This window comes from Panicum virgatum, chromosome 9K, assembly GCF_016808335.1.
Source record: "Panicum virgatum strain AP13 chromosome 9K, P.virgatum_v5, whole genome shotgun sequence".
Lineage (NCBI taxonomy): Eukaryota > Viridiplantae > Streptophyta > Magnoliopsida > Poales > Poaceae > Panicum > Panicum virgatum.
Window position 1 is genome coordinate 70,962,473 of NC_053144.1, and position 11,982 is coordinate 70,974,454.

At 50.0% G+C, this 11,982-nt stretch overlaps 2 protein-coding genes across 5 annotated transcripts; both read right to left on the minus strand.

Annotated features, from left to right (window-relative positions):
- Positions 1-154: 154 nt before the first annotated feature.
- On the minus strand, positions 155-5,213 carry LOC120647656 (DNA repair endonuclease UVH1). Of its 3 annotated transcripts, XR_005664853.1 has the most exons (10): positions 4,191-5,213; positions 3,620-3,849; positions 3,421-3,530; positions 2,884-3,033; positions 1,907-2,713; positions 1,547-1,657; positions 1,398-1,455; positions 1,195-1,272; positions 892-1,115; positions 155-776 (listed from the first exon to the last, which is right to left on the minus strand). XR_005664853.1 is itself a non-coding variant. In XM_039924529.1 (9 exons), exons 1-9 carry the CDS (start codon positions 5,060-5,062, stop codon positions 566-568), a joined length of 2,976 nt encoding a protein of 991 aa, XP_039780463.1. In that variant the 5' UTR covers positions 5,063-5,213; the 3' UTR covers positions 155-565. The 3 variants fall into 3 exon arrangements, 2 of the variants coding, with proteins under 2 accessions (XP_039780463.1, XP_039780464.1); XM_039924529.1 differs by having other exon boundaries at positions 1,195-1,455; XM_039924530.1 differs by lacking the exons at positions 155-776; positions 1,195-1,272 and having other exon boundaries at positions 1,052-1,194; positions 1,273-1,455.
- Positions 5,214-5,313: 100 nt separating this feature from the next.
- LOC120647657 lies at positions 5,314-7,803 on the minus strand. Of its 2 annotated transcripts, XM_039924531.1 has the most exons (6): positions 7,388-7,803; positions 7,001-7,099; positions 6,693-6,755; positions 6,566-6,610; positions 5,938-6,075; positions 5,314-5,864 (listed from the first exon to the last, which is right to left on the minus strand). In XM_039924531.1, exons 1-6 carry the CDS (start codon positions 7,760-7,762, stop codon positions 5,526-5,528), a joined length of 1,059 nt encoding a protein of 352 aa, XP_039780465.1. In that variant the 5' UTR covers positions 7,763-7,803; the 3' UTR covers positions 5,314-5,525. The 2 variants fall into 2 exon arrangements, with proteins under 2 accessions (XP_039780465.1, XP_039780466.1); XM_039924532.1 differs by lacking the exon at positions 6,693-6,755 and having other exon boundaries at positions 7,388-7,802.
- Between the last annotated feature and the right edge of the window lie 4,179 nt (positions 7,804-11,982).

Here is an 11,982-nt window from a genome sequence, read left to right on the forward strand (position 1 = left end):
CCCTACTACTCCTATTACAAAGAGGGAAAAAGAAGGGGCCCATTTTTCTAGTAAAGAGAGGCCCGTAACCTGCGGCCTTTTTCCTTGGGCTTCGGCCCAAGAGCCACATAGACCTGCTGTGTTCCGCAGAATTACTATGCACATTTCTTCGTACAATAAACATCTCCGTAAAATAATAAAAAAAACAGATTATGGACTTGTAGTGTACAACAACTGATCCAAAAATACAAAAAGAAAACAAACAGCACTTGAGCATGACAACTAAATCATCAAAGAATTGTCCAACACCACATGACATGCAGGGAACTGCAAAGTTGCCTCTCAGCCAGCATCTGATATTCTCATTTGCCCTTTTGCTCCTAGCCCCCATCCTTCTCCCGGCCATCGGCCACTTCTCTGCAGGTACTCGTCTTGTATGAACCTCATCACTTGCCAGCCCATAGCCAAACAATTGTGCACCCCACCACTTCCATAGCAGCCCCCAGGAGATCGCAACAGATAATAGCCTCTAACCTTTTTTTTTCTGGCCAGCCCCATGCCATCGTTCATGCAATCAACAGCCATGCTACAGCATAGTTGGGCACTTGGCATCGAGAAACTCCTTGAGCGTCCGTGCTCCTTTCTGACTGCCCATTAGCCCTGCCAGCTCTTCTAGTGGAAGCAGGGACAGCTCCGCCAAGCTATTGCATCCATCCATGATTGCTCTATAATTTGAATCCGTCACTCCAGGAAGCCTTCTGAAGAATTCAATGGCTGATGTATTGTAATTTTCAGCCCTGGTGACCAGAAAAACAAGCATATCTTTGCTTAGCCATATTTTGCTGTTGCTGTGCTTTAGCAAAGTTTGGGCTACTATTCCCACTTACTGGTTGCATACAGGTTGCAACTTACCTCACATCATCCTCCACAATCCCATCCTCAGATGGCACGCCAACTCTGATGGCCTTTTTCTCATCAGGTTCATCCTGGTTTGTTTTAAGTGATACAAATATTTCCGCTGTAGCATGCAAGCTGCGTGACCAGACTATGCGAAGCCGAGGAAAATGCAGGACTAGCAATGAAAGCTTCGAGATTATGTTTGTCGGAGAGACATCATCCCCAATCTCACTTGCAGACTGTAATCAGAATGAGCAGGCCAGTTAGCACACTGAAGCTATATCATCATTTCTTTCACTGGTAGGAGGGTTGGGATACCTGAAAGGAAAAGCTCTTATCTTGCGAGAACTCTATGAGAAGAACTGGGATCTTGTAGTAACGTGTCATGGTCTCAACCTGATTGTACAGACGACCAGAAGCAAAGCTTTGGAACAAGTCCGCGATACTTTTCCGTTCAACACAGATCAGAGGAGAAAGAACATAGTCACCAACTTCAAGGGTAACCGGTACTATACGAATACCTTTCTGGTGTAGTACATTGGGAAGACTGCTCATGAACTCTCTCATGTCTACAATAACCTAGAAGAATGCAGCAATATAAATATTAGCAACCAGCAATGAAAAACACAGCATACCATCTCCCGATTAACAAAGTGATCATAAGTATCACCTGCATCTCTTTCTCTGGTGCCCTTTTACCACCTGCCTTTCTTGTAATTGAGTTTTGACACAAAAGGGGTTCCGGTTCATTTGCAAGAGTTGGTCCAATGCAGTGGCCATCCTGAAAAGAAGTAAGATGGATGTGTTTTGTGTCAGAAAATAGGGAATCACCTCCAGCCGCTAAGGCAGCAATTTTGCCCATGCCTAGCTGATTGAGCGGAAACAAGTACAGGATTTCAGAGCACCGCATGTAAATTAATCAATAAGAGCAAAAGAAATTTAATTAAGCAGTGTGCAGTACATTCATAAAGTACCCATGTCGCTAAGGTCGGACTGAAATTAAAAGTGTAGTGACAGAGTGAAACACCACCTGATCAACAGGTATCATCATTAGGGACTTCTGTCTTATCAAAGATTCAAATGCTTCATTTTCTCGGCGAATGCTAGATTCAAATTTTTGCACCTCGGTAGAATCTTCGTAAAAAAGAAAGTAAACTTTTAACTTCCTTGATGGGTTTTCTGCCTTGTAAACTTCAATTTCTCTAACAAAGGTTATATCTGGATGGTAAACAATGATATTAGATGGCTTCCATACGTCAAGTATGTGCTGGTCACTGTCCAGGGCATGAAATTGCACAGGAGGTAGTGGCTTGCCATTTGCCAAACCTCTAAAATCAGATGAATAATTACTGGCACCGCCAGAAGTAGAGGCCAACATGAAATCTTCATCTGTGGACACCTTAGAAGCATCGATATCGGCATGTTCATCGGTTTTGCTTGATTGTCCTTTTGCCTCCACAGCAGTAACTTGGTTGTTGTCGTTTCCCCCGTTACTTCTATTTTTTCTATTGCTGCCTTGTCTCTTTTCAGTGGTTTTCTTTGATTTGCCCTTTGCTTTTCCCTTTACCAACTCCCTTCTAGTGCAGCTGACATTTGAACCATCCTTGACATCAGCTTCCTTAGTTATATTTCTTAACTCAGAGGCAGCTGCAAGTAAGGCATTAGTTTCAAGCTTGCTAATGCTAACAGGGCCTGCACTCTCATTAGGCCCCATTTGAACTTCCCCATCCAGGATACCAAACCCTTTTGGTTGCTCAGATTTTTTCTTGTTCTTTTTCTGTAATCCATGCAGCTCAGCTTTCCCAAGCAAATACTTCTCCCACTCTTCTCGCATAACCTTATTGAAAACAAGTCAACATTACAAAGAATTTATTGTTTTTCATAATAAACTCAGAAAGAAACTTGCATTTAGGATGGGAGAAAGACGTGTGCACAGCTAAAATGGAAATAAAGATAGAGTAGTGATTTATAGATTGATGCTGCCTTCATTTAAGACTGAACTGCTACCTTATGGGGGTCTTTTGATATGCATTCTTGCAGCTGAAAGCATGTGCGCTCATCTTTACATGTTACTAAAACGATGCCACTTTCATCTTCATCTTGTGCATTCTCATGATCTCCCTTCATCTGTTCTTCTGCTATCTCTTGCAACAATTCCTGCAAAAGCCTATCAGCTAAAGCAATTAAACAGAACAAAAAATAAACGTCTCGCTGATGAATAGTTGTACTATCTCATAGCTAGGGTTGAAGCTGCTACAAGAATAAAACAAGTACACATAGTTAATATTTACATTTAGCACAACAAACAATAGCTGGAAACAAAAGCAATACATGGTATATATACCAAGTTTAGAAAGTATTAAAGGTTTTTAGCAGCTAGGTTGTAAATAACAGTTCTTGTGTAATGTAGACGTGCCAAATTAAAATTGCAATGTCCCTTGCCAAATAGATTGGGACAGACAGTTCCTGTGTAATATATGAGCAAGTAATTAGTGCAGCATGTTGCCTGAAAGAGAACCGATAAATAAAAACTGAGTCGCTGACCCGTAACACTTTCCATTTTGGCGCCTCCTCCAAAACCTCTAACAACACAATGCCCACATCAGCATTAACCTTCTGAATGCTGTGCTTGTCTGCAGTGGAGCCTTCATTTTCTGCAGTAAACAGACCATATGTTAACACTAAAATTCTTCCCGAAAAAGCATAGCTTTATCATGCAAATGAAGGGACTAAGAGACGCTACCATTTTCTTTTCCCTTATCAGTACTATTGTGTACCACTTTCCTCTTCTTTGTTGGTGTGCCCTTGTTATCAGTGCTGACCTTTATACCATCTGCTCTCACAACCTGGTAAACACGCCTTTTTGCAAGCTCAAATATCTTGTGGCTTGAGTCAGCAAGTATCCAAACTGATCTAACACCTTCAGATACTCTCAGCGTGTCAAGGTACTTGAGGTATGTAACTGCATCATACCTACACGTTGGCTAAAGAACATCAAGAGGGAGCTAGATTTCCTTTTTTTTAGAGAGAGAGAGAGAGCTAATTTGGACTATGCTGGGTAAATTATTAGGCATAAAGGAATAACTGCAGCGCAATATCACTTAATCAGGAGTCCCCTTTCGTTCCATCAAAAAAAATTTCTCAGCTAATTGGGTGTCCTAAACAGCTCTCTGCATATGCCAATCCTATGCGTTTCCGTTTTAGCACAGATCTCTGGGTAAATTATTAGACAGATTTCCTTTGGAACTGGAGCTTGTGTAATTCTTACCACAGCATATGTAATAAGTATTAAGAAGAAACATTAAATAAGCTACCTGACAAGGTAATCGAGCAGCTTGCGTAGCGTCCTGAGGTCCGCCACCAGCTGCTTCGTCTTCCTGCCGAGAGTGTGCCAGATGGGGTCGAGCTGCCTCCTGACGATCTCATCGAAGGACTTGAAAAGGCCCTTGTCAAGGGTGAGATCCTCGACGTCCACCTTGTTGGTGCGCCTGAGTTCCTTGAGGCAGGCGTCCATGGCAGCGAGGACGGCGGCCTGGATGCCCCTCATGGCAGGCGTCAAGGGGACGCGGACGTCGACCACGTCAGGCGGGGCGCGCTCCAGGTCTGCGGCGGCGAGGACGTGGAAGCGGGGCCAGAGATGGAGACGCCGGATGTAGAGGCTCTTCATGGCACGCTCGGCCTTGGAGAAACCGGCGACCATGGCGTGGGGGCGGTCAGAGAAGGCGTAGACGGGGAGAAGATGGCGTTGGCGGAGGAGGCGGGCGATGAAGGCGTCAGAGGAGGTATCGGAGGAGCGGTGGGCGGAGAGGAGGAGGAGGGCCCGGACGTGGGAGGGGTGGAGGCGGGAGGTGAGGAGGTCGGCGGCGAGAGCGCGGGGGGAGAGGAAGAGGGCGGCGCCAGAGGCATAAAGGGAGGCGCGCTGCTGGGCGGGGAGGTCGGGGGGCACGTCGTGGACCTGCAGCCTGGCTTGGAGGCGGCGGCGGATCCGGGCCTTGAGGGGGTCCGGGGCAGAGAGGACGAGGAGGCATCCTCCGCCCGCCGCGTCGCCAGGGGGCGGGTGCAGGTGTAGCTGGAGGAGGAGGGCGGCGGCGAGGGAGGCGAGCGGGAAGCCCGAGGAGAGAACCACCAGCCCGCCGTTGGGGTCCTCCACCAGGTCCGACACCACCTGCTCCTCGAACGCAAGCATCGCCGCCGCCGCCGCCGCCCTGCGATTCTCCCTCCTGCCGGGGACCAGGGCGATCAGGAGTCACGACGATGGTTGGTGATGCTGGACTTGTCCTAAAATGGGCCGTGGCCCGTGGGCCATCTCGACCAGTCAACGAACGGAGAGCCCACAACCATTCGTAGCCCATTCGGCAACGGACCGTTCCCTTTGGCACAACCCCTCCTCCCATCACACACACACACACACACACAAAACAGTTTCACGCTACAACATCTCAATTTATGTGTGAAGCTGAAGCTAAAATAAGCCATGCTAAACAGACCCACGTCTTCATCATCTACAGTGCTATATATAGTCTGCTTTCTCTTGTGTAGAATTCTTTCTTTCTTTCTTCGCATGCACAGTAATAAAGCGATCATCTGCTCTATAGCTTTTGGCTACACATGTATCTGCCCCAACACCTGATGAAAGAAATATGCCTCACCTAGACAGAACTAGCATGGCAGCTCCTCTTCACCTTGAAGTAGACAGGATCTCTCAGCACCTTCACCGTTACATTGCTCCACACGTCCGTGCTCGCTGGCAGCAGTGCCATCTCCTCGGCTATCGCCATGTCCTCGGGCAGCACGTGGCCGAACACAGTGTAGGCGTCCTTCCACTCCTCGTGGTTTGCTAAGCTGATCAGGAACTCCGGCCCTGATCCAACCCAGGCAATGGACCCTCTTTTCACCTCCGGGCATGCTTCTCTTGTTATGCCCTTGAAAGGCACACCATCAACTTCCAGTGTCCCTTGAAGCAATGCATACGGGGGACCAAAAGCAGCCTATGATTGTACAGAAAAGATCGATCATCAGGATCAATAGTTTGCAGCAGGCCAAATGTCATACAAAGCATACATTTTTGTCATGATTGCCTTCTGCATCCCAGACATTCCCACGTCCTTCCGCGCGATAAAATCTGCACCCAGCACAGTTGTGCAAGCCCAAGAGCTCGATGAAGTAGTCCACAGACCGCGGTGCACAACCAGGCAGCAACTAGTTGCGTAACAAGTATAGAAGGAAGAGTACAGTATACATGAGCAATTTGCACTGAAACACACACTTATGGAATATTTGTTTCTAGTAAACCACAAACAATATCAGCTTTAGTTCAAATCCAATGGGAATCGTGAAGATAGAAATAGCTATATACTATCCCAGAACACACTAATGAGTAGTGACAGATATTTATTTGCAACTGCCTTAGTATGAAACTATTTCCAAAATAAGAAAATGGAGCAATAAACGTGTGCTCGGCCATCACCTCAGCAAGTTAAATTCACAAATCTACTACTTTTAGCTAGATGGCTAGCCCTGCCACGCCACCCTCTAGACAATTCATGTAGCACATGGAACTGTAGTTTTTACTTTCTCAATAACCCCATCTTATGCCTTCTAAAGAAAAACTGAGAAGGCCAAACAGCATACAAAAACCACTCTGATAAGTTTCACCACGCTTTAGCATACAGAGACAAAGGACGCTTACTTGAATATGAAGTGTCCCAAGACTTGTTTCAAGCGCCACAATTCCCTGCAGTGAAATAAATCCTTGTGTTAATCTCGAAACTCATGCCAGCTAGTATCATAACAAAATGGCTAGACTGAAATATTTCCTTAGTGAAGAAAGAGCTCCCTTCTCTCCTTTTCTTTTGAAGCACATGCCAACAAGCATACAGCTGCAGCAAGAATAGCTTATAACAAATTCTGTATCTACAGTATATACACCACACGAGGAGCCAAGAACATCTCAAGACATATTATGGGCAGCCTGATCAATGGTTTATATGTTAAAATGGAACACGTGAAGAAGTTAGCCTGTGTAATTGGGAAATTAAACATGTCCAGGTAGCTCAAAGATCATTCCTCAAAAATTGAATTACCAACTAGTTAGCTGAACTGAACGAGATTGCACGAAACCAACCTCTCCTTTTGCAAAGACTAGACCAGACGTCCACATGACGTCCTCCCCGCTTGCAATAACAGCAGGAGCCATCACGTCCTTTTGTTTCTTCAGCCAGCACTGCATTCCAAGTGCGCAGTAAAGAAGCTAATGAATCCAATTATATAGATATAAAGGTGGAATTTCCACAGTTTTGGCATTTTCCAGAAGGAAGGAAAGAAATGAAAGGCTTTTGAAGGATCGGTGGTGGAACTGAAAGCAAGAGGCCTAGTAGGTAAATAGTGTAAGTACTACTCGATCGATAATCTTGGGATGCACAACTGGGAAGACGAATAAATCTAGGCACCTCTTGACACTTGACAGACGGGTAGATGAAAGAAGAAGGGGAACTGAGACAGATGGACTGACCTCCCCGAGCCTGTCCTTGCATCTGCGTTCGTCCCCGCAGAAGACCCATGAGTTACAGCGGCAGGCGCCGTCCTCGGCGTGGGGGCACATCGCCTTGCAGGAGGCGCAGCAGGCGGCGGCAGAGGGCAGGCGGTGGTTAGAGCCCCACTTGACCGCCGGACCCCAGAGCTCGAGCCCCTGGGTACCCCTGCAGCAATCGGCATCGGCCCGCACAGCTGGCCGGGGCGGTGTCAGCGCGGAGGAGGGGCAGGAGAGGTAGGCGAGGGCCGCGGCGGCGGAGACAAGGACGATGAGGAACAGGAGCAGGCGGCCGCGCCGTCGGGAGTCGGATGGGCGGCGGGGTAGGGGGAGGGGGAGAGTGGGAAGGGCTGGCATCGGTGTCGGGAGGGATCACCACAATCCAATCCGCCGCCGCGGCCGCGTATTCGTCGGGGTTTTTTTAAGGTTAGTTCCTCCACATATTTTAAAATCAAGAGATTCCTCTATAAATTCATATATAACATGTACATATTTTAAAAAATTCAAAAATAACCACTTTATATTTAAAGCAGTGATTGATGATATGTAAAAATTTTATAAACAACCTAAAAAATAAGATATTTAGATTAATTAATCAACAATTTAGCATAAATTATAATCCATACCATAATTATTTTCATCCACACATTATATTATACGTATCTTTAATAAGGTTGTGTGTTATGCTCATCCAACAAATCCTAGCATATAACAATCAACAAAGTTTAAGTGATGCCAAAAATCCAATCATAAAACCATACTGTACATACCTTTTTTCAATCTATTTCCCATATTATCATGTGTGAACGCCAAAAATTCTTTGCTTGTAAAAATAGCATAGTTACCATGGTTGGTAATCATATCATCATCATCATTTAGGCCCTCTTTGGCTCACGGGGTAAACACAGGAAAAACGTAGGAAACCTGCTGTCGTAGGAAAGGCGTAGGAAAGGGAGCGCTTCGATTCCTCTGGAATCTTGGCCACGATTCCATGAAGTCGAAGCAGATTTTTGGTTTCCTGTGTGCATAGTGAGACACATCCCTTTCCTCCGTCGTTTCCTCCGGAAACTTTCCTGTGAAACCAAAGGCCTGATGACGTCAGCATTCCTATGGAACTCATTTCTGCATTTCACCCGCGTTTCACCTGCGTTCCAAAGGAGCCTTTAACGTGTTAACCCTACATTCGGGTGTGACCCCGAATAAATCCTTGGACATATAGCTTGAGGTGTTTGCTCTCCACAGTTCACTAAATAAGCAAAAAAAAAATATTATGAAGCTATATAATCAATTGCCCATATCAAATCTAATCGAAATATGTACCTGTCAGCCACTTATTGAAAAGCAAATCAGCCATGACACTCATAAAATTCTATATTCATGCAAAGCCATATAACCATACCATACGTACCCATCATGTGTGAATGCCAAAGATTGATTGTTTACTGTCGGGTACGGGGCACCTTAATCAGGGGACTAAAATCGCCCTAAAAACGCAAACACATGCTGGGCAACCGGGCCCACGAAGGCCTACAGCCTCCTTCCAATCTGGAAGAAAGGAAAAGACTCAAAGAAGCCTAACACGCGGCCACGTACGCAGTGCGGCCCATACGCATTCCCCTCGGACCCGCGGGGTGATCTCCGCCTCGCTCGAGGGCTCCCCGCCGAAGCCCTCGACCGCGCCCCGCGCCTCCGCCTCGCTCGAGGCCACCCCTCGACGAAAGGGACAAACGGCCCTACCACTCACCCGTCCGCCGTACGGAGGCATTAATGCCAACCACTCCTCCACAGTGCCCGGGTCAGACGGCGTCAGGCCGCCATTCCCCATAGTAGCTGGGACCGGAGTCTCGTCCGCCAACTCCGATCACTGCTCCGCCATTCCGGACGCTGTGACGACACTGTGGGAACCTGCGACGCAGTGCAAGACGTGCTCGGTACTGCACCAGCTATTATACTGCCAACTCCCCATACCTCATTCATACTTTCCCTTCCGCGGAGCCCTCAAATGGCATGGGCACGACCCTCGGAAGCGGCTCCAGCCTTGACCAGGACAACGCCGCCACGCCACGCCTAGAGGATGGTACCCCCACAGCAACGACCACGCCGCCCGCTGGAGCCGCCAGGACGCCGGCGCGATCTCCGCAAGACCAAGGACGATGCCTAGGATGACTGCTACGCCCGGCGCCATACCCCACAGTGTACTTCCCACTGTGCTCGACCACTGCACCCCCGCGATTCGGGGAGAAGACGACGACTTTCACGATCCCCTGTGCATGTACATCGTCCCTTCTTGTGTCTATAAAAGGAGGAGGCGGGCTTTCCCTTAAGGGGGCCGGCCCATTCGGTAGAACACAATGCTTAGCACTACTCACAGAGCACATACACTCTTCTGAGCCCCGATATTGGCACTTGCCTCAATCAACTCCCCCTCTAGCTGAGACTTGGGAGATTCCCTCCCTCTCTCGCCTCACTTGTACCCCCTACTACAGGCACCCCCGGTGCAAGACAATACAGTGCTCTCGCACACCCCTTTGTTGGATGTACGGCCCCACGGCCGGAACCAGGATAAACCCGTGCGTTACTGTGTTGCCTCTTGCATCAATATCTGGGACGAGGAACACACAGCATCATCACTGGTTGGGTCCGGACCGCCGGGTCAGGACACCGACAGTTGGCGCGCCAGGTAGGGGTGGCTGCGTGACATTTTCTCTTTTGTTCCTATTTGATCTCCAGGGATGGCGACCAGATCCAACCCATTCCCCATGGGCGACTCGGATCCGCTCCCAGCGGGATATGTGATTTGGTTCGGGAGTCTTGAGTTCAGAGCAACCGGCAACGGTTACCTCATGACGCTCCTCTCGCCCAGACGCAACCCTGACACTCCGACTTCTCCAACCCGGTGCAACAGGCGTTCGGGCCAGCACTCGCGACAAGCGCGTATGGAGCGGCGCCGGGCGGCACGCCTCAGCTCCCCCACGTGGGTTGAGGTTGCCATGTCGCAGCTTAGCGTCGCGGCCGACGGGGCCACCGCTTTGTCATCACGTGCCTCGGCGTCATCTACGCCAGCACCATCATCGACTACAGCCCCAGTGCCTCCCAGGGGGGCGCGACTGCGCCGTCGCCCTTTCCCTTCGGGATGCGCAACGCTGCCACCTACGCCTCTTCGTCCAGCACCAACTTTGCCGAGTACGAGGATCTGCCGGGTCATCACCTCCTGTCGATCCACAACCTCATCGCATCATCTCCTGATGACTCCTACCCCGAGACGGCGAGCTCGATCGCCGACAACATCAGCTTCTTCATGGACAACTTCACGGCCGATGAGGCCGAGGACTACTCCGGGGTCCGCGACCCCGACGCTTTCTGCTCGTTCCAGCTCCCGGCGGCTTACTGCCTCACCTGCTCCGAGGACTCCAGCGAGGGGGATTACGATCCCACTCGGGAGTGCTTCATGGGAATGACAACGCTCCGGGCAATGACGGGAACGACGGGGCAGACGCGCAGGCAAACCAACCAGTGGTGCCGGCTGCGACCCCTTCTTCTTTGTCAAGCTCGGCGGCGCGGCAAGCACAGCTGGCGCAGCTCAAGGAGCTTCAAGCCAAGCTCGACGAGCAGTGTCGGCAGACACAGGAGCTGCGCACCGCACTCGAGCAGCAGCTCACCTCACGTGGCGCACATGCCCAGGCGGCGGCACGCGTTGCCCGAGAGCGGATCCTAGCCGATGACAATGTCGACAAACCTCCGGAACTGAAAACGGCCGGCGAAAAACTCGTCGCTGCGGCCTACCTACTCCAAGCAATGCCCGAAACGTCGACGACTTCGGGTCGCAACATGCGCCGCGAGGCACAAGTGCTCATCGAGCAAGCTGCTGTGCAGCAGGCCGAGAGCTCTGCGTCTCGCATGCGCTCGATAGTCCTGAAGCAGCCCGGTGGGATTGCACGGTAGGACCACGAGGTTTCGGTGCACACTCCACCAGGAGGGAAGGGAAAGGCAGCCGTAGCGCACGGTGCGAAGGCACCCTCGGTGCGCGACCGCATTGGAAAGACTCCTGCAAGGGAGTGACTCCACGACACGCGCGGACATGCCGGCGACGGCGACGCCCGCAACATCATCAATTGCAGGAAGTACACCCCTCGACGGGGTGGACGTTTCGACCTCGAACATGACAGGGGCGAGTCACCGGAGCCTCCGGGCACCCGTGTGTTCAGCCGGGATATTCATACCGCTCATTTTCCCCCCACGCTTTCGACAGCCTACCACCCTCGTCAAGTACTCGGGCGAGACCGATCTCGCAGTCTGGCTCAACGACTACCGCCTAGCATGCTAGTTGGGCGGTGCGACGGACGACGCAGTCATCATTCGCAACCTTCCGCTTCACCTTGCTGACGCCACACGAACGTGGCTCGAGCATTTGCCCGCGGACCAGATCCACAACTAGGCCGACTTAGTCCAGATCTTCGTGGGCAACTTCCAGGGCACGTACGTGCGCCCTGGGAACTCCTGGGACCTCAAAGGGTGACGGCAGAAGCCCAATGAGTCTCTGCGCAACTATGTGCGGCGCTTCTCCAAGCAATGCACCG

What these genes read in the sequence shown, in the direction of transcription:
- LOC120647657 (XM_039924531.1), bottom strand. Translation starts at nt 7,762, where the DNA reads ATGCCAGCCCTTCCCACTCTCCCCCTCCCCCTACCCCGCCGCCCATCC. An exon ending in GGAGCTCTTTCTTCACTAAG is followed by an intron (nt 6,611 to 6,692) that starts GAAATATTTCAG and finishes ATTTCACTGCAG; the next exon opens with GGAATTGTGGCGCTTGAAAC. An exon ending in AAGGCAATCATGACAAAAAT is followed by an intron (nt 5,865 to 5,937) that starts GTATGCTTTGTA and finishes GTACAATCATAG; the next exon opens with GCTGCTTTTGGTCCCCCGTA.
- LOC120647656 (XM_039924529.1), bottom strand. Translation starts at nt 5,062, where the DNA reads ATGCTTGCGTTCGAGGAGCAGGTGGTGTCGGACCTGGTGGAGGACCCC. An exon ending in TGATAAGGGAAAAGAAAATG is followed by an intron (nt 3,531 to 3,619) that starts GTAGCGTCTCTT and finishes TGTTTACTGCAG; the next exon opens with AAAATGAAGGCTCCACTGCA. An exon ending in ATAAGAGCTTTTCCTTTCAG is followed by an intron (nt 1,116 to 1,194) that starts GTATCCCAACCC and finishes TTCTGATTACAG; the next exon opens with TCTGCAAGTGAGATTGGGGA.